Genomic DNA, 20,186 nt, shown 5'->3' with positions numbered 1-20,186 from the left:
GCGGCTGCCATCGGCGGAATGGGTTTGTGTGCTGCAAGCAACGTGGCAAGTGGCTGGTGATCGGTATACAACGTGAACTTCTTGCCGTAGAGGTAGTCCTTGAATTTCTTCACGCCGTATGCTATGGCGAGACCCTTCTTGTCAATTGGGAGTAGTTCTTTTCCGCCGGAGTGAGGCTGCGGGACGCAAAAGCGATTAGCTTCTCGGTGCCGTCAACGATGTGCGAAATCACGGCGCTGATCCCCACTGGCGAAGCGTCACACGCAAGTATGACCTCTTTGTCGATATCTAAGTGGACCAGGAGATTTGATGTTTGTAGGGTACATTTTGCTTCTTGGAAGGCAAGCTTTTGGTTGGGGCCCCATGACCAAGTGGTATAGCGATGTAGTAACTTGTAGAGCGGTGCAAGCCGTGTCGAGTTATTTGGGAGAAACCTCGCGTAATAGATCAACATACCGAGGAATGAGCGTAGAGTGTCAACGTTGTCTGGCTCGGGGGCATCAACGATTGCCCTCATCTTATCTTCCAGCGGGTGGATTCCGTGATGGTCCAGTTTATGGCCAAGGAACTCGACCCTGTTTGTAGGAATCTGCATTTTTCTCTTTTGAGCTTCAATCCGTAAGCGCTGAAATTTTGTAAGACAGAGTCCAATATTCTCAGGTGTTCTTCCTTTGACTTCCCGCCGACTAGGGTGTCGTCTTGAAAGGGTGTGACGTTCTTCACGTTGACAAGGACCATTTCCATTAAACTTTGGAAGATGGCCGATGCTGAAGCCACACCAAAGGGTAACCGGTTGAACTGAAAAAGTCCAAGAGAGGTGTTTACGACGGTGTACCGCCGCGAGGCCTCATCCAGCTCAATCTGGTTGTAGGCATCCCAGAGGTCCAGTTTCGAGAAAAACTTGCATCCAGCAAGTCGCGCGAAGATATCTTCAGTCCTTGGAATGGGGCATTTATCGATGTTGAGCTGTTTGTTGATTGTTGCTTTGTAGTCGGCACATGTCCGTATGCCGCCGTTTGGTTTCGTCACCGTGACAATCGGTGATGCGTAGTCTGCGTAGTTCACCCGCTCAATGATTCCGTCGCTTTCCATACGGCAGAGCTCATCCTCTAACAACTCACGGCTAGCGTACGGAATGGTACGGGCGTTGCAGTACTTCGGAACTGCGTTATCGACCATGTACAGGTGAGCCTTGATGCCCTTCATTTTCCCCAGACCTGGGGTGAAAAGACTGGAATGCTTGTCGAGAAGAGCGTCGAGCTCGGGATCTCCGCTGGTAACGGTGTTTACCAAGTCGGATGAATGACTTATGGAGGGAAGAATGGCGAGTTTGGAAAACAACCATTTCCGGCCGCAAAGATTTGGACGTGCGCCACTGACGACGATGACTGGCAGATCCGCAGCACGGTCGCGGAATACCACATGCACTGTGGCTTGTCCAATGACGGCAAGGCAATCTCCTGTGTACGACTCGAGTTGGCGCGAAAATGGGTGTTGTCCGACTGCTTGAAGAAAATCGCGTTCGCGGATGACGGTGTATCCCGAACCGTTGTCAACTTCGAAGGTAATGAGGGTGTCATTTACCTTTAAGGTCACCGTATCAGGAGGAGGAACTTCTTCAGAGCGCACGTCCACGTGATAGATGGCGTCACGGTATTCGTCAAAGTCGTCAGTGTTAGCGCTTGGGGTTTCCTCGATGTAGTTTGCACGGTTGGCGTGTGTGTGACGGTCCTGCTTGATTTTTCATTTGTCAGGAGGATTCAAACAAGCCTTAGCAAGGTGACCTTTTCTACCGCATTTATTGCATTTTGACTCTTTATAGGGACATGCGTGACCTTTATGTTCGTCGCTTTTGCAACGAAGGCATTTGCTGTAATCGGGGAGGGGTTTTTCCTCAGTCCGATTTTCGCTGGAGCTAGTGTGGCGTGGCCCTGTGACGTCATCACGAAAACGGGTGTTGCCGTTTCGCTTATTTTGTCGGCTGGAATTTCCACTGTGGCTTTGTTGATTGGCTCGTATTTTTTTCACCTGTGGCTGTTTCTCCTTCTCTTCCGACTTGATTTCGCCTAGGGTCCGCTTCGAGTTCTCCATGGCAAGTAGGAGAGCGGTGGCTCTTTTAAGCGTGACTACTTGTTTGTCCTCTCCCTCCACTACGAGCTTCTGTTGCATTGCATCATCGTTTATGCCGAAACTGATCTTGTCTACAATCATTTCGTCTCGATTCTCGAACTTGCAATTTACAGATAACGCCTGTAGGTCGGCTATGAATGTTTCAACCGATTCTCCCAGGAGACGATTACGCCTGTGAAAGCGTAGACGAGCGATACATCGTAAAGGCGTTGGGTTAAAATATCTCGATAAAACTCCGACAAGGTCGTCGTACGTTTTTGATGCTACGGTGTCCGGCCGCAGGCGATTCCGCAGGAGCGTATACGTTTCAGAGCTGAGAATAGTTTGTAAAACCGCTTTCTTTTTACCGGCGTCCGTGATATAATTGTTGGCCGTGAAATACGCGTCCAATCGTTCGGCGTATTGGTCCCATGATTCCGATTTATTTTCGAACATGTGTAGATGCCCGATCATCGCCATAATCGCGTTAAGGATAAAAACTGGAGTGTGCAGAATCTGTTCGTTTCGTAAAACACGTTGATTCTTCTCGAATATCTTTTTGGAACACGTTGTAGATGTTCGTTATACGATATTACGCGTGATTTATATATAACGGGCAACTAATTGTTCAGATGTAAACGTATAAAGTTAGTCACCGGATTCTCGTCCTCGTGGCCGCGTCGCTAGGCCTTGTCTACGTGTGTCTATAGCTAGATCTCCTCCAAATTCGTCGCCATTTTGTTGTGTATGTTGATTGATTAAACTTTGGTTAATTATATTAACGTTTAATGGGAATAATCTTGTAACATTATCAAACATAACACGAAAATATGCAGTTACTATATTTTGTATTTCACAAACTTTCCCCTTCTAAAGAATTTTTCCATAAGCTCTGGTCTTCCCACTACACAAAGAGATTAAGATGTAGCTCTGGGTTTTTACCCGCTCTGGTTTCCCCACCAATAACAACACCAACAACACCTGTGCGAACCTCTCAATAGGAAGAACTCTTATCTTAACTGACTCGACCCCGTAGAGGGCTGAAGGTCCCGTTTTGAAAGTGACCAGTGAGTGAAAACGTGGTCAGAAGTGAGCAATCTCTCGAGCAGTAAACTTTACGCAAAATGCTTTTCGCGGACTCCGATGTTCTCGCTATATACGACACCGGGCTTAAAGTCGCGGGACGTTGCGGTAAAATGTGCGGTAAAGCTGACCAATAACCTCGTGGGAGACGTTCAAGTCCGCGTTGGAAAACCGACTACAAAAGACGATGCCATTACCCAGTTCACCTGATTCGTAAGACCAAATTAACAATCAATATATTTTATGGGAGACCAGAGCCAGAGCCTTTATGTTTTTGTGAATATATATCGTTTTAATCTTTAGCTTGATTTATTAATAAATATCTTGGGAACCATAATCCAAACCCTGTTTTCATTATTTTACTTTTAATGTTGACACTTTTCTTTAAATTAATAAACCCCTAGACGTAACGAACCTTAAACTATACTTCCCCTTTAAATTAAATTAAAAGTGTCACAATCTTTACACATAAAAGAAGTGATTACATAGAATGAGTTTCGGAGCTACGTCTCCAGGTCGAGGCGGGAACGAGAATGTCGAGCTACGACCGGGAGCTGGTTTACTTTCTTCGTTTCGTAGGCGGCGGCCCCTAACGGTCAAAAGACTAGTGACGCCATATTTGAATTTGGTTTAATTTATTATGGATTTTGTTATGGATATGACAGGCAGTGCATTTAGCCGACTGTTCATTCGGCCGATTGCTTGTTTGACCGACTGCTCATTTGGCCGACTGCTCATTTGACCGACTGCTCATTTTGCTGACTGCTCATTTCACCGACTGCTCATCTGGCCGACTGCTCATTTGGCGGTTGGACGATACTAGGTGTGATTGGCTAGGTACGGTCCTCTAGGTTGCGTTTTAGAAGGCCCAGCTTGGTTACAAAGAACGGGGCTGGGGAGCGCCGGTCCGGCTTCCCAGCGCTCGAGCGAAGTGAGTGTGCGGCGCCGTCAGGCGCCAATACTTAGAATACATTGCCCGTTCTAAGGGTCAACCTAACACTAAAGACATAGTATAGGACCGGCTTAGTATAACAGTTGGTCAAATGAGCTCCAATACTGATTCAATTTGACCAATTGCACATTTGGCCCGTTGCTCATATGGTCATAAAGTCGACTACATAATTTCACCAAATATTGGTTTTTAGGAGGAGTCAGCCTTATGAACACTATAGTTGGAGAAATAGCCTCGTCATAACTCGCAATTCACAGTCAGTGTTAGCAAAAATAAATAATATATAGGTGCTTTGCCAAAATGTTTTTAGGGCTCATTTCATTACGTAATTAGAACAATAGGTGGTTCTACAAAAGATTTTCGCTATAGAGGCTCATGGGAATTCAGTATGTTTGAGCAAGGCATCGTCTGCTAAGATCCGGCTGTTGATACTAAGGCCCGCGTATAGACGCCAAAAGAAATTATTCGCTCCAAAATAAAAACCGTCAAAAGGAAGGGTTTTTAAATTAAAAACGCGTGAATCTCGATGATATCGCCCATTTTTTCGTCGCACGTGTAATTATTTATTCTGATAATAAAATAGAATCACGTGGGCTTAGCAATATTTATCTGCATTTGTCTTAGCCAATAAGATTATCCCTTCCGAGCAAGCACGCGCCAATTTACACAATGAACCGATGAAGATTTTCAAATCAATTTCTTTTAAGATCTATAGACAATTTTAGTTTTAAATATTAACAGCGTTACAAATAGATAATAAAGGCTAGGGTTGTATTAAAAATATATTTTTATGTGTTAAGTATATTATAAGGTAGTCTGGTTTTAGTTATTTTGTATTTACTAACCTTGAAAGATATAAAATACTCAGCAAAAATAAATAATCTTCTATACCAGTTAGAACTTTTTCAACTTTCACTTTACTAAACGACAGGTAAGCCTTGTCTTAAATAGCGGACGACACTAAATTATCGGCCAACTTAGAGATTTAATTTTGACCGTAGTGACGCAAACTTACTGAAAACACGTGACCACCGTTCTTTTGTAAAAACACCTATTAGATTGCACTGCAAAACTTGACATCGAACCATACAGGATGTTACGGATAAGTATGTCATACATTTTGGAGCGTTTTCTTTTTGTCCTAATGAGTCAAAAATATCCTATGAACTTGGGCCTAGGTGGTGCCTTGGGTATAAGCCTAACCAATTATTATTATTATGCTTATAATGCTTGGTATCAGAGTTTTAGGCTGCAAAACATGAAATAGCCAGTTATGTGAAGTTCGGTATCTGCCTTGAACTCAATTGTTGCCATTAATTATTAATTTGATTTTTAACGGTGAAGCGATAAACACAATAGCAAATGCCAAAACTTCATTATTGAACCAGCAGGAGTGTGTTAAATCCTACAATGTTTTTATTAATGCCATAAGTTCCAGTATTTCAAAGAATCGAGTTTAATCGACACTGTTAATCATGGTCAGAAATTTTGGAAATAAACAACTTGTACGATGCGAATGCTAATTCAAAGTGTTTACCCCAATGGATTCTGGGATAGTGCTTAATTCTTATTTTGGAAAACACACAAGAGCGAAATACGATTGTTAAGGAAACGGAATGGTACTAGCGAATGCTTACAATTGATTAAATTTAGTACAAATTTGTTTTTTAATGGTGAAACGATAATGAACATAACTGATGCAATTAATAGACTTGAGTATTAAGTGTCATAAGTCCTACAATGGATTTAATAACACTTAGATAAAGTTTTTAAAGAATCGTCATAAATGTTAATTAAACCTAGAATTAAAGTTACTAATGCAAATTTCTGTTTTATTTAAAACATTACAAATTTGGTTCAAAATGGCCAACTCTGGCTCTAATACAGGTACGAGCTCATCGTACAAATGATTCTTGAACTCTTTCAAAGATTCCAACTGTATTGCGGATAGTTTAACAGCCATCAATTATGCGTTTTCGCAGGTAGTTTACGAGACTGAAGTTCGGGACGTTAACGAAGTCTTTAAGATAGCCTCAGAGGAAAAAGCCGCATGGGTTGAAATCGGGAGATCGTGCTGGCCACACAACTGGTCCACCACAACTTATCCACCTTAAAGGAAAAGTCGCGTCAAGATGAGCTCTTAGGTCTGCGCTGAAATCGGGTGGAGCTCCATCGTGCAGAAACCACATACGGCTTCTCGTTATCTAATATCATTATCACGTTACAACGTGGATTTTGTTATGGAACCAATGACAATAAGCTATAAACTTGGCTTATCTTTGATAAAAACGTCTCTAATTCCAAAGAACTTGTAAATTTATCCAGAATGTATTTGCCCTTTTAGATATTTTGGAGGAAAGGCACCCTAAAATTTATGCTTATTTACTTAATAATTCCATTTCACTCTATCCTTAACCTAAGCAAAGTTTATCCTTTATATTTAAATATAGCATATGATGTTTTTTATATTGACAACATTCAGATTAATCAGAAGCGATGATATAAGAAAACGTTTTTATTGGAATATCCATGTCAGAAGATCAATTAGGCTAAATTTGGAATGATGTAATGAATAAGGGATTTGTACATAGCATAAAACTGAATTGTAGGAAGATACAAGGTTATATCAAATTAATGTGAAAAAAATGGATTGAAGGTGCGGAATAAGTAAACGTTATCTGAAACACTTAACTTGGAGGAAAATCAAAATAGGGCTGATATTTTTTCTACCCTATGAACACACATTTTATACTTTATAAAATTAAATACGGAGATCCCCCCGAAAAATCGAGAACAGTTCATGAATAGTACGTGTTTGTCTTCTTTGAATATATTACAAATGAGTCGAAACCAATATATTCAGTGTCCAAGTTGCGAGAAACGAATACGTAGCTATAGATTAAAAACCCATAAATGTAAACGTACATCGTGTACAACGTGCAATAAATCGTTTAAATCACAACTGAGTCGACATATTAGACGTTGCAGTCTAAACCCTCACAAAGTAAACTTAGACAAAGTAGAAGCGGAAATTGATAAACAACGAGTCCGCGCAGAAGCCGTTGCTCGATCTGGACTACCATCGCATCTCTTTGGAAATTTGACAAGTGCTTGGGTGGAATGGATGAAAAACCCTAAACGAATAAACGAAGATATAGAACTTAGACCATGGTAGAAAAGTTTAGTGGAACATTTAATTCTCTCAGAACGAAAAATAATATTTGTAATAGGAAAAGATGAGTAGGAGTGTCCACAATCATCAAGGGTTTTCCATGTAGAGGTAGAAAGGGGGTCGGCAACGGAAATCCCCGCTTCCTTCCCCCCTCCCTAAACTAGGTCACAGGTGGCGCGGGGGGGTCGGCATTTTCCTCGGGGATCGAGGTCATTGACCTCCGCAGAGTGGCGCGCGCGCTGATTGGCTGGCGCGTAACTACGCGGCGCGGGGAGCACGTGGTTACTACGCGGATACTGCACGCTGATTGGCTGGCGCGGCGCGTGTACTGCGCGCTAATTGGCTGGCGCGAAATTATTCAAAATGGCGCTGACTGGTGGGTATTTTGGCGCGAAAAAAGGTCAGTACTCCTTTAAAGGAATTCCCAGGCTCGCTATACTCGGGCATTGTTAAAGTGGTGACAGGTTTGATTGATTACGAGCAGGTGTTTATCGAGGAATGCGCCGTTGCTAGGTTACCCAGTACGCTGTTAGAGGAAACTCTAGATTTGTATTCGGGACGATTTCGTTGTATACGTAAATTTCGAAGAAAAAATGGCTACGGTAAATAGCCACGATATTCCTTTAAAATTTCTTTCGGAAAAAAAACGATTAATGAGTTTCGTTAATTGGAAGGTACCAGGTGTACATAAATCAGACTTGGCCGCGCAAGGGTTTTATTCGTTACCAGACAGCGTTTCGGTCAAGTGCGCCTTCTGTCCGCTAGTCATAACCGACTGGAAAAGCGTAGCACTCATTCGACACTTGGAAAAGATACCGCTTTGCCCTTTCATGAAAGGAGAATCTGTAGGAAACGAAACGAATCTAGAGTAGGGATGACGGTAGCTTACTTGGTAGGACGAACAACTTTGTAAATAGCAAATTCAAATAGTCACGAGTTCGAATCCCCTCCAAATAAGAAACCGTCATTCTTTTTATAAAAATGGACGACTTTTACGTAACTCTACCGAGTAACGCCTCTAGCGACCTCTATCCGGCGAATACTCAGTCAAACTTTAAAGTAAACTTGGGTCGTTCTATAACACTACCGGACAAATTTGTTGTTGGCGTGTCGGAAGTAATTTTGCCTCCCAACTGGGAAAATATCACGGATAAAACTAATAATTTTCAATTAAAAACGGTGGCAGCAGATTATTATAAAAAACGACCTTACATTTATAAAATCTCATTAAAAGTCGCTAAATTGGAAGCCGAAAAAGACACTGCCGGATTTGTCATCAAATATAGTCTGGTTAAAAAAGTTGTACGCGCTATTAACGAAGGAATAAGGGAAAATGGACTGGACGCCTACATTTCGTTCAAAATCTGGGAAAAACCCGATGGACTTTATTGGATTTACGATCCGACAATACATAATCCGGCTGACCCGACCAAGAAAAAGAAGACCAATTTCGAGTTATTTATTCCTGACGGACCTTTGAAAGAACTGTTATGTTTCGAGAGCAAGGATGACACGGGATATCAATCGGGGGTATATCAGCCGTCAAAACCGGTAACCCCCTATACGAGGAGCATAATTTTAAATCATCTAAATTATATTGAAATCAAAGAAAATCATCTACGCGATATGACTTTTACACGCAACGTAGAAGTTGACTGTAATATTCCGATTGGAACTTATTTAAGTATTCAAGCAATATTAGACGCCATGTCAAACACTATCCCTGATCACGTGAGAAACCTTGTTCATTTCGGTATAAACCCCAATGGCACAATCCATGTAGGAGCTGATCACGGGGCTGTGACTATTTTCTTCAAATCCAGTAAGAAAGGCTTAGGCGAATTATTAGGATTTACGGATTTTGATTTTGACCTGGTTGGTCACGACAGTACTTATCCGGCCGATTTATCTAGAGGCGCGAGTACGCTTTATCTATATTCGAATTTAATATATCCCCAGTATACCGGAGATACTTTCGCTCCTCTCATGAAAATTATACCGTTAGCGAGCAATGATCAGTCTAGTAATAAGTCTATTATATACGACAAAATAGACTATTACCCGGTTAAAGCAAGAGAGCTAGAGTTGATCGAGATAGACTTAAAAACTGATTTTGGAGAAAATTTGATATTTAACGCGGGGAAGACGGTCGTTCGACTTCATTTCAAGAAAGATGTCAGAGAGTGACAGTTATTTCCGTTACTATAAGTCTCAATATGGGGGGCGAGTGTTTGCCGGCCCCGTTTACCAGAGAGGGCGTGGTTTGGGTGGAATATTTAAGAAATTAATGAGATATATTACACCGATGGTAATACCTTTACGCAGCGAAGCCCTAGGTCTCGGAAAGCGTATGTTCGGTGATTTGGAATCCGGTGTAGATCCGCAATTGGCTATCCGCAACAATTTACGATTAGCCGGAAGCAATTTGTTACATAAAGCCGCTGACAGAATGAGTAAGCCCCAGTCAGGCAGTGGAACTCGTAAGAGACGCGCGCCTCCTAGACAACGGAAAAAGAAAACGAAAAAATCAAGGACGAAAGACGATTTTTTGGGATAAGAAACAATGGTGCTTCGAGAAGGCATGCTAAGTTCGTTAGACTTGTTCGAACGACCCGTGTTAAATACCAACATATTAGCTACAACCGAAATACGATATCTGCCCACGAATAACATAACCGACAATGGCCCTCTCGAATTTTTTATTCCGGCATCTGATGACTTATACATTGATTTATCCAAAACTATGCTCAAACTAAAAATGAAACTCGTGCATTTCGACGGTACAGACGCACCAGCCACTGAAGTGAAAGTCGGGGTCACGAATAATCTTATTGGAACTCTTTTTTCGCAAATCGACGCGTATTTGGGCGATACGTCGGTACAGTCTACAAATAATCTTTCGGCGTATAACGCGTACTTGGCGAAATTGCTGAATTTTGGTGAAGATGCTAAGAAAACGCAACTGGAGAATGGAATGTATTATATGAACGCGGCCTGTAACCCGCAAGACATGTGGGAACCTGCTTTTAACAATGATCGTAACGGAATGCTGAAGAGATGCGCGCGAACGAAAGAATCGACCACGTTTGAGTTAATGGGCCATTTACCCCTCGATATTTGTCACATGAATAAGTTTATTGTAAATCAACTACCCGTAAGATTCCGCTTAGTAAGAAGCCCTCGTTTAACTTGTATAATAGCTTTAGAGCAGGGAAAAGATTATAAGCTAATTTTAGAACAGGCGTATTTATACGTTACTAAAGTCAAGGTGGCTCCGCAGATAAGTTTAGCCCACGCTAGGATGCTAGAAAGCGGAATACCAGCGATTTATCCCATTACGCAAACAATTATGAAAAGTTTTTCTATCGCTCAGGGTCTAAAAAACATAAATCGCGATAACGTTATACTCGGGAAAATACCAAAAAGGGCAGTTGTAGTTTTTGTCAAAGAAGAAGCTTTCAACGGGTCATTGACCACAAATAGCTTGAAATTTGAACATTTAAATATCACCGACTTATCTTTGTCAGTCGGACCGGATAGATACCCTCCTGACGGCTTTCAAATGGATTATGCAAATTCAAATTACTGTTTACCTTTTCAGTCTTTATTCGAGTCAATGGGCATAGCTTCCGAAGATAGGGGTAATTATCTAAATTTTGCGAATTTTAAGGAGGGGTACACCATCTTTACTTTCGATATGTCGCCGGACCAGAATGCTTCGGCTGATCATACGAGTATTCCTCGACAGGGGTCTCTACGTTTAGATGTTCAATTGAAAGACCCCCTACCGACTAATGTCGTGTGTATAATGTACTTTGAATTTGATAACGAGATTTTAATTACCCGGGACAGAAAGGTGATATATAGTATCGAATAAAATGAGCCACCCTGTTTTCTATTCGATTAGTTCGACGCGAGCTTTTGTTTGAGAATGACACGCCCCCATTTTCTCTCCAACCAACTCGACATTTTTTTATCGGCGAATCTCGCGGAGCCTGAAATTTTAATTAACCGTCAAGGACATAGAAAATATGTCAATTTTAGCGTAAAAGTGTGGAAGAATCTCTGGAACTATGAACAAGAAATTGAAAGATTTTTCAATACCACTACCGAAGCTATACGTTTTCACAGCTGGTTGTCGGATAGTGTCAAGTTGGAAGGATTCTTCTGTCAGCGTGGAAGAATTATTGATATTCGCGGCTATATTCGCGGGTCTAATTCAAATTACGACGTTGTGTATTCCTCCGCCAACGGGGTCGCCCTAGATAAAGAAGCCTGGGACCGTTTGAAGATTATCCGTACGAGTCTCGACAAAGAAATAACTGACCGAAAAGACGCTTTTGAAGGAATGAAAATGTCTATTTTAGACGAATTAAAAAGTGTATTATTTACGTTAACCGAGGCGTGCCCAAACCTGCCCTGCCATAATCAATTGGCCCATCACATTAGCTGCAAACCGATCGCGTCACATTTCTGCGAAAGACTTGAAAAAAGTGTCAAGATGGCGATACCCCTTATGAACTATGACAACGTAATTAAGGCATTTTACGTCAACTTTCCCGACTATAAACTGGGGGTAGAAAATTTATATCATAATATCATGCAAAATGAATCTGAAATTTTATCAGAGCTGATGTATTAAAAATTTCCATTAAAATGTATAAAAATGTAAACTTTGCTGGTCTTTCATTTAATAATGTAGCACACTTTGAACTGTCAAGACATGAATATAGAATCTATTTATTTTGACCCAGAAAATCCCGGAAGTCTGGGAGGACTAAAACGTTTATCCGAACAATTACCCTCTATTTCCAAGAAAATAATTAAAGATTGGGCGTTGACCCAAGACGCCTATACGTTGCACAAAGATAGAAAATTTAATTTTCCTAGAAATAGGACTAATGTCACGAGCTTGAACGAAGAACACCAGGCTGATTTAATCGAGTTAAACGAATTAAAAAATATTAATAAATTTAATTATATTCTTACTAATATCGATATTCTGTCCCGATATTTATTCGCTATTCCCGTGAAAACTAAGAGAGCGAGCGATATATTAGCTGCTTTCAAAAAAATCCACAAACAACGTAAGCCTTTGAAAATTAATACTGATCAAGGTTCTGAATTTTTAAATCGTAAAGTGCAACGCTATTTCAAGGACCAGGGAATTAAGCATTTCGTTTGTTACGGCGATAAAAAAAGCAGCGTATGCGAGAGAGTGAATAGGACGCTTAAAAATAAAATTTACAGATTTCTTACCAAAAGTAAAGGAAAAAAATTTATAAAAGAACTACCAAAAATTGTAAAGTCCTATAACGATAGCGTTCATCGCACGACGGGATATAGACCTAGCGAAGTAAGCTTAGCCAATGAGCATCTTGTTTGGCAAAAATTATTTGGAAAGAAAGCGAAAAGAGAGGAACCGAAATTCAAGATTGGCGATCACGTGCGCCTGTCAAAAACCAGCAAAGTATTTCGTAAGGGATTTAAAGGATATTGGGGTAAAGAGGTTTTCACCATATCGAAGGTGATAAATAAACCCCGCCCACTCTACCATATCAAGGACAAGAATAACGAGAAAATATTGGGGTCATTTTACCCCGAAGAAATTCAAAGGGTTTTGCCATGAATACTTTTCAATTGGACGCTTTTTTAAAATGCGACCCGAGAACCAAACCTTTTTTTCTGGGCACATTTTCCAAAGATACTTTACCTCGAGATTGTCCGAAAAAAAAGCCCTTTTGTTTGGTGGCCAATGTACAAGACTCATCAATGCCGGGAAGCCATTGGATAGGAATCTTCGTCAGTGCTAAAAATAGGAAAGGACAACGCGTGGGAGATTTTTTTTGTTCTTTCGGTCAACATTTTGATGTCTACGGTTTTAAATTGGATCATTTAGCTCAGAAATGGTTTTATAATAAAAATATAATTCAAGATATGAACCAAGAAACTTGCGGTTTGCACGTTGCTTCGTTTCTGTTAAATAGGTCTTCTGGATTAAGCTTTAAGAAAATTTTAAAAATGTATAATAATGAAATATATATGAACGAAGTAATTTCGCTATTGGCATTGTGTGTACATTTATTTAATCACGAAAACAGATTTTGTAATCAATAGTGTTTAATAAACATGGTTTTACAAAAAAACATTAATTTTCCCATTCATTAATTTCCCAATCATTAATTTCACGATCTTTAGAATACGCCCGGCGTCTTTCTTTGCGACCTTGTCGGGTTGGCAATTCCTTTCTTGTCAAGAGCGGTCCTACGAAAGGCAAGGAAACAGGTTCGGTCGTATTACGAAGGGTGGATTCCGAAGGCTTGTAACTGCTGTCTTTGAAAGTTGGCGTGCTATATTCATCGAGACTCGTTTCGCTTCGAGATTTACGTAGCTCAGCTCGAGCGGGTGAAGTGAAAACGTTGCTAGCGCCGTTCTTCCATCTTCCCTTTGGGTAGCCTGGAGTACTCGCAAAGTCAGGCTTGAATGGAATATTTCGTGACGTCACGAGATGCGGTGGGGCTGCAATTAAAGTTTTATGGGCGTAATCGGGCGATTGACATTCGTACAACCCCGCAATGCCGGAGACACTCTGCCATGGTGTAGAAATTCCAGGATTTATCGGTGATGCTGGGAGGGGCCTGTTAATAGCCATTTCCAGTTGGTGGAGAGGTTGCTGTACGGCTCTTTGCACCTGTTGCGGCCCGGCGAATAGTTGATGGAGCTGATTTGGCGTTTGGGGAGGCGAAAAAAAACTTGGCGAGGCGAGCGGCGGGATACTGAATGAACCGTTAGGTACAGCGGGAGGCTGGTAGATCGCACCGTGTGCTAACTGTATAGGCGCTAACGTACTCGAAGAAGGAGGTAAAGGGGGCGGTTTTATTTGAACGGCTGGAGCGCCGTCATAGTCTTTAATTCTGAGATACCGCGCCAACATTGCCAGATATTCTCGTAGTTTTTCTTCTTCACTACCGTCTCGAACGGGTTTGTTAAGAATACTATTCATGTGTTCTTGTATTAAATTTAGCAATTTTTCGGTATCGGATAAATAGCTATCCGCGGGTAGCAAGACAAATTTCTTCATCGCGCCGGATTAATTATACGACCCAAGATTGGCGGGATGAGCGAATCGAGAATCGCTCCCCAAAAACCGCCCGTTTGCGAGACTAGAATTCTTCGTCGATAACAATCACTGAGATCTCTTTGACCTAGTTTTCTAATAGATTTTTTATATCGTTGTAATTGCCGTCGTTTATGCTCGCCAACTGGTAAAGCTCCGCGGCAAATATTATGACAGATATTCGCGATTGAGCCAACCTGATCTCGCGTGGCGTTCTTCAGTAAAAATCGTCTTTGATTTGGGGAAGCCTTTTTTAATAAAGTTAGATACGGGCGGCTTTCTATAATTGACCTGGGCAAAGGCATTTTACAGAATGACGTAAAATTCGAATAAACACTTTGTTATATATTCTGATTATTACAATAATATACATTTTCCTCTACCAAAAATGATAAATACATAAAATAAAAAATTAATTTTCGGTAAATACTAACATTGGTCCTTCTTCCATGAGGCATTGCGTTCTAACTTTTAGAAATTCGGGAGTTTTTTGTTGCAGGTCAACAACCACGTTAGAATAGGGCGTATCCGACGTTACGTAATTATAAACGTTGCTCAGAAAATTAGGGTTATGCGGAAAGATCTGACGACTTAAATGTTTTATTTGTGATGGATCACGGGGGCTTCGGAACAGGACTATAAATGAGGCGTTAAGCGAAATGTCGCGCGAAAATCTGCCCTGACCAAAGACGTTCTGGCATAAGAATACAATACTCAGATTCAGATGATGCGAACACACTCGAAAAAGTTCAGATACCAGCGCGTTGTCTAAGCACTCGCTCGAAAGATCGTCTAGCACCAAGAGGTTGTTTTGTCTTTTGTCAAACAAATCTTCGGGTTTTTCACTAAAGAGTCCCTTATGGAATTCAATTTCGGGGGCAAGGGTTTTTAATTCGTCAAATTGATCGTTCCAAAGATTGTAGCAATATAAAATTTTTTGGGGTGGATTGTCGAACATTAAATTTTTATTTTTCAAGAGATTAAACGTCCAGTGACTTTTTCCCGACTTACTGGGGCCAGCCAAAAGAAAGGTACAGGGGGTTTGAAATTTTAGGCGTGTGAGTGACATGAATATCCGTAGGGAATAGAAGTACCGTCTTTGAAAAATATACGTTTCGTCGACGTAAATCCCACTAGTTTTTCGGCTTGTCTGAGATACAAGTGCCCGGTTTTTTGTCTTTTCACGTTAAAGGGAATCTCGACACGGTATTTTAATTCGCGGTTCTCGAGCGCCAACTGCTTTATCGTGTCAAAGTTTAAGATGGTCTGATTTTTTTTAGTAAGAGTGACGCCTTTTATCTTGGTTAAAATTTTGCCCGATTCGAACAAGATAGAGTAACCCTTGGGGGCTATCGTGGTAAAAGCTTTAATGGGGTCATTAGGATATTCATCCGTAAGTCCGCCCAAGCTGCTTGATAAAGTTAAATCTAATTTCTTATCGTGTATCAGAATACAACTGTCCGTATCGCCGTAGGCCAAATTAGGCCCGATTTTAGCCATTAGATTGTATAATTTAATACGCCCATAAGAGGCGACGAAAATGCCCACAGTTGGGGAACCTTTACGATAAGCCGGGACGTGGTCTTCGTGATATTTGGTCGTCACGAGAGCCATTCCATTTTCTAGGAGTTTTAAATCGGTCAGCTCTTTCGTTTTATCAGTTAAAATTTTAACCAAGTCAGCGTAGGAGTTTATAAAAGAACTATTATTTTGACGTAATTGAATTAGGTGACGTCCCCAAAGCTGGTTAAGGGAAAGCTTGCCAAGCGCTTTGAGAGCCGGGTTAGAGCTAACCTCTTCTAGGCCTATTTTTATCCCGTCCTGTTCCCAAAAGTCGTTTAAATATTTTGGTTTTTCTTCTAAGGAGTCAACGTTTTTAGGAAAACCAGCGTATTGGGTTTTCATTTTGTAAAAATCTCTGACGTAATCGTCAAAAAGGGGGCAGTCAGAGTCGAAAGTTTCGCGATAATGCTGCACTTCGTGAATTTGTAAAACTTTATAATTATATTGAAGGGATAAATAAAACTCGGGGGTAGTGTACGTATCCGTAATCGCGCGTTCCGCCTCGGTATGACGACAGTCGGCTAGATTATAGAGGGCGCACGTTCTGCATAGCGTAAACATTAATTTATCGCCAATCAGGGAGCCCAAGACGGGGAGATATAGATCTTGGGGTGGGAGAAGAGTCGCTTTGATTAGCCCGAAATAGAAATCGGGTTCGTAATTAAAGTTGCTAGTTAAGATTTCGGGGACCCCTTTGGGGTAGCGGTAATTTTTGGACATGGAGACCGATGGATACATACTGTTAAAATCGTAAAATTTAATCGGCCTCTCGGGGGTGGATTCTATATACAGTAAAAAATTTTCAACGCGCCCACCCCTCAGAGCGCTTCGCGAATTGATCGGATCGGAGAAAGCCAGTTCGTCGCAAAACGAATTTATTTCGGGGTTATCTTTTAAAAACGTGTCCCATTCACACTCCCATATGGTAATTAAACGCGCGTTGGGGTAATTTTGACGATAAAACTCGATTTTGTCGAGAGTTTTTAAGTAATTATTGATGTTAGATTCTTTAAGTTCGTAATTGTACCCATTATGGTCAGTGTGATTGGGACACCCGTGCCAGAAACACCCGAAAAATTCCCCAATTATTAAAGGGTCAGCGCTGTAAATGTCGGGGTGGTAAGGAGCTAAATACTTTTCTCCCTCCAACGATCGCGCCGTTTGAAACTTTACGTGCATTTTTTGCTCCAAGTAAGCCGCCCATCTGAGAGCTTTAACGGAATGCTTACCCCTGTACCCTGCTGGCGGGATAATAGCTATGGTATTTGGTTTCAGATACCGGCTCAAAAATAAATCGGTTAAAGCTCCGGGTAGAGTCACGCTTTTTCCCGCCAAAATGTCGAAATTGACCTTTTCTCTAAAAAGATTTCTGAACCGGTCAAAACCCCTCTGTAACAGCTTGACGTCATCAATGGCGTACTTTGTCAACACTTCTTTTAAATCAAAAACGGTACATTTTTGGGCGTCGTACCAAGTGTCGAAATTTGCCAATTGGTCGGGGGTTAATTTATCTACTTCGAAAAAGGATTTTTCCGGTACGACGCCGATATAGTCTAAGGTGTCTTTTTTTAAGAAAGAATACGGGAAAAATCCCTTGCTTTCGCTTAAATTAAAGGTTTTGGAGAAGCTTCTGAGAGGGGCTGGAAAATAAGAAAAGCTATCTATAAATCTTATATTGTATTTGGAAAGAAACATCGCGAGAAGTTTGCAGCCTTTAAAGATAACTTCGGGGATTATTGGCCGGGTCAGAACTCCTTTTAATACGAGTAAACTGTCAAATCCAGATCCAAAATGCGAAATGCACGTAATGTTATTAAAAACTTGTTCGACCTTTGAATATTTGGTCTTACCCTTTTTTGCAACGACCTGACTCTCCAATAAGTAATCTAAAAACGTCTCGACGCAATTAAAGCCGGTAAAGGTACGGTAATCGTACGTTTCAGAGTACGGACTCTCTTGCATAGCGGTAATTAGCAGAACGGGTTTAATCTCGTCATTGTCGACTAAAGTTTCAAAATCAAAGTAAAGGATTCTGGTGGAATTTTCCGGTAACGTGATAGGTTGAACAAAACACGCATTTTTCGGGTGCTCAATTTTGCAGTAGTGACATTTCAAATCGCATACGTGCTCCCCTTCAAACTCTTTACCGCAAGTTAGGCAACGTTTGAGTTTGTCGCACGTCCCTAATTCTATATGCTTTTGGAAGCACGTATTCCCCGAAAAATATCTAAAGCAGTTGGCGCAACGTTGACTAGTTTCGGTATGCGAAACATTCGTGTCGAGACACCGCTTACAATTAACGGGGCCCTCGCAATTGTGCTGCTTTTTTTCTTTGCTATTCCCAAAAACTTTCAAACAAAATGGACAGTACCCTATTCCCCCGAACATGGCGGCGTAAGACCTCACTACGTGAACGTGGTTTCCTAATTTAAGGAGAAAGATTTGTTTGGGTTGAAAGTGGCCTAAATAAATGGGGTCAAAATTGGAATCGGAATCGAGTAGGATAATTTGATAATCGGGCAAGATATTTTGGAATTTAGGAATGTCTTTTATTTCAACAGGACCTGGTGGCACTTTTGATAATCTGTGTAACGCTAAGGCCGCTTTTTTTTGTTTTGGATGGTTGACATTACGTATGTAATTTAGATCATGGATATTAAAATTTTTGGATTGCCCTTTATTTTTTAATTCTTGGTAGTCAGCGAGGCACTGTCCTACCGCTACAGCCCTCGCAAAACACAGATTATCAGAATTGCGAATTGGAATAAAGGTATTGCCCTGTTCAATGTAATTATCTAAGCAGTCAATAGTCCTGTTACGAATATTTTTTCGACTACCACTCATATTGGTGTCTTGTAGAAGAATTACGTCGAATTTTAGGGGGGCCTCAAAGTATAAATTCTTATGGGACTGGGCTACCTGCTCGATACCGCTTAAAATTCTATCGGCCGTCAACTCGTTTAGGTTCATAAATTGGAAATTAATGGGCTCTTCGAGTTCGTCCGAACTGACCGCTATTCTGATACGACTATAACCCTGATTTTCATCGCTAATTTCGTTTAATAGGGATTGGAAAATTTGGTTTAATTGGGTTTCTATTCGCGCGTGGTTGAGATCGTCCAAGTTTTTGAACTCGCACTTGAATTCTAAAGTTTTACATTTGTATTTTTTGGAAGTCCGAGAGATAATTTTAGTAACCGAATAATAGTTCTCAGGTCGAAACCTGGTGCTTAAATCGAGAGGGGCTTCTTGAGTCATTGTAATTTACGAATTTCGTCGTAGCGTAGAGTCACTTCCCTCAATAACCGCAGGACGTCGTGAATGTCTCTTCTGCCGTATAGGGTCAGCGATTTTGCAAATGAGGAACCAGAATTTTTGGTCAAGCAAGTGTGACCGGTGGCCTGGCTATGACGAATTTCTATTTTATCACCCTCAATTAGGTAAACGGCGTCTAGGTCCTTGACGTCTTCTAAGGCTGCTTTAAGCTGGGGTCCTGATTCTAGTTTAACGCATACACCCTGTTTAGTCGGTTGCGGAAGACTGGATGCTACGTGCGTGGCGTAACGCCTTATATCTATATATATTTTTTGGTCAAAGGTCGTTATTTTAACGCCCAAATCTCCGAGCTCGGAGAATTCTAATACAATATCGTGCCAAGTGGTATTCTTTGTTAATTTTTCTATGTCTTGGTTAGCAACTTTCCCCGCGAATAATTGTCGAGGTTTATTTTTTTTAATTACTTCGCCGACTTTTGATTTTCTAGCGTATACTTCGGGCAACTTCACTGGTGCTGTTGGGGGAGTGTCATAATCGAGCTTAATGTCGTCTCGGGCTGCCTAAGACATATAGAGATTAAAAACTAATCTCGCTTAAAAAATTTCAAAAACATAATTACCATCTTGCTGATTGGTCGTCGGAGAGTGGGTGCGCTGTTAGTCGCTTCTGCGAAATTGACCGTTGGGCGGTTTCTTTTATACTCGCAAGGTAAGGGGGGGAAAGAACAAAATAATCGCGTGACAGTTAACGAATATTAACAGGTGTATTCAATTTGTCAAAATGATTAATTACTTAACGAAAGCGGAATGAACCGGTTCTACCCAGACTATGCGAAAGGATTGTTCACTAACGCATTTCCAGCGCGACTCAATTTAATTCGATGACATAATTAATAGGTTTTTCTCTCGGTATTG

General features: G+C 41.1%; 2 protein-coding genes across 3 annotated transcripts; both read right to left on the bottom strand.

The window, feature by feature from the left end:
* Positions 1–513: 513 nt before the first annotated feature.
* LOC149942695 (uncharacterized) lies at positions 514–2,589 on the bottom strand. The gene is made up of 2 exons (XM_090179511.1): positions 1,831–2,589; positions 514–1,731 (listed from the first exon to the last, which is right to left on the bottom strand). Exons 1-2 carry the CDS (start codon positions 2,587–2,589, stop codon positions 514–516), a joined length of 1,977 nt encoding a protein of 658 aa, XP_090035637.1.
* Positions 2,590–13,418: 10,829 nt separating this feature from the next.
* LOC149942694 (uncharacterized) lies at positions 13,419–19,940 on the bottom strand. 2 transcript variants are annotated; one of them, XM_090178754.1, is made up of 2 exons: positions 19,892–19,940; positions 13,419–19,828 (listed from the first exon to the last, which is right to left on the bottom strand). In XM_090178754.1, the coding sequence occupies exon 2, from the start codon at positions 19,252–19,254 to the stop codon at positions 15,484–15,486; it is 3,771 nt and encodes a 1,256-aa protein (XP_090034880.1). In that variant the 5' UTR covers positions 19,255–19,828; positions 19,892–19,940; the 3' UTR covers positions 13,419–15,483. The 2 variants fall into 2 exon arrangements, with proteins under 2 accessions (XP_090034880.1, XP_090034879.1); XM_090178753.1 differs by having other exon boundaries at positions 13,419–19,832; positions 19,892–19,934.
* Positions 19,941–20,186: the final 246 nt, after the last annotated feature.

The sequence above is a fragment of the Leiobunum rupestre genome, chromosome 6, assembly GCF_980474605.1.
Source record: "Leiobunum rupestre chromosome 6, qqLeiRupe1.1.hap1, whole genome shotgun sequence".
Taxonomy (NCBI): Eukaryota; Metazoa; Arthropoda; class Arachnida; order Opiliones; family Sclerosomatidae; genus Leiobunum; species Leiobunum rupestre.
This window is presented reverse-complemented; position numbering and strand designations above follow the sequence as displayed.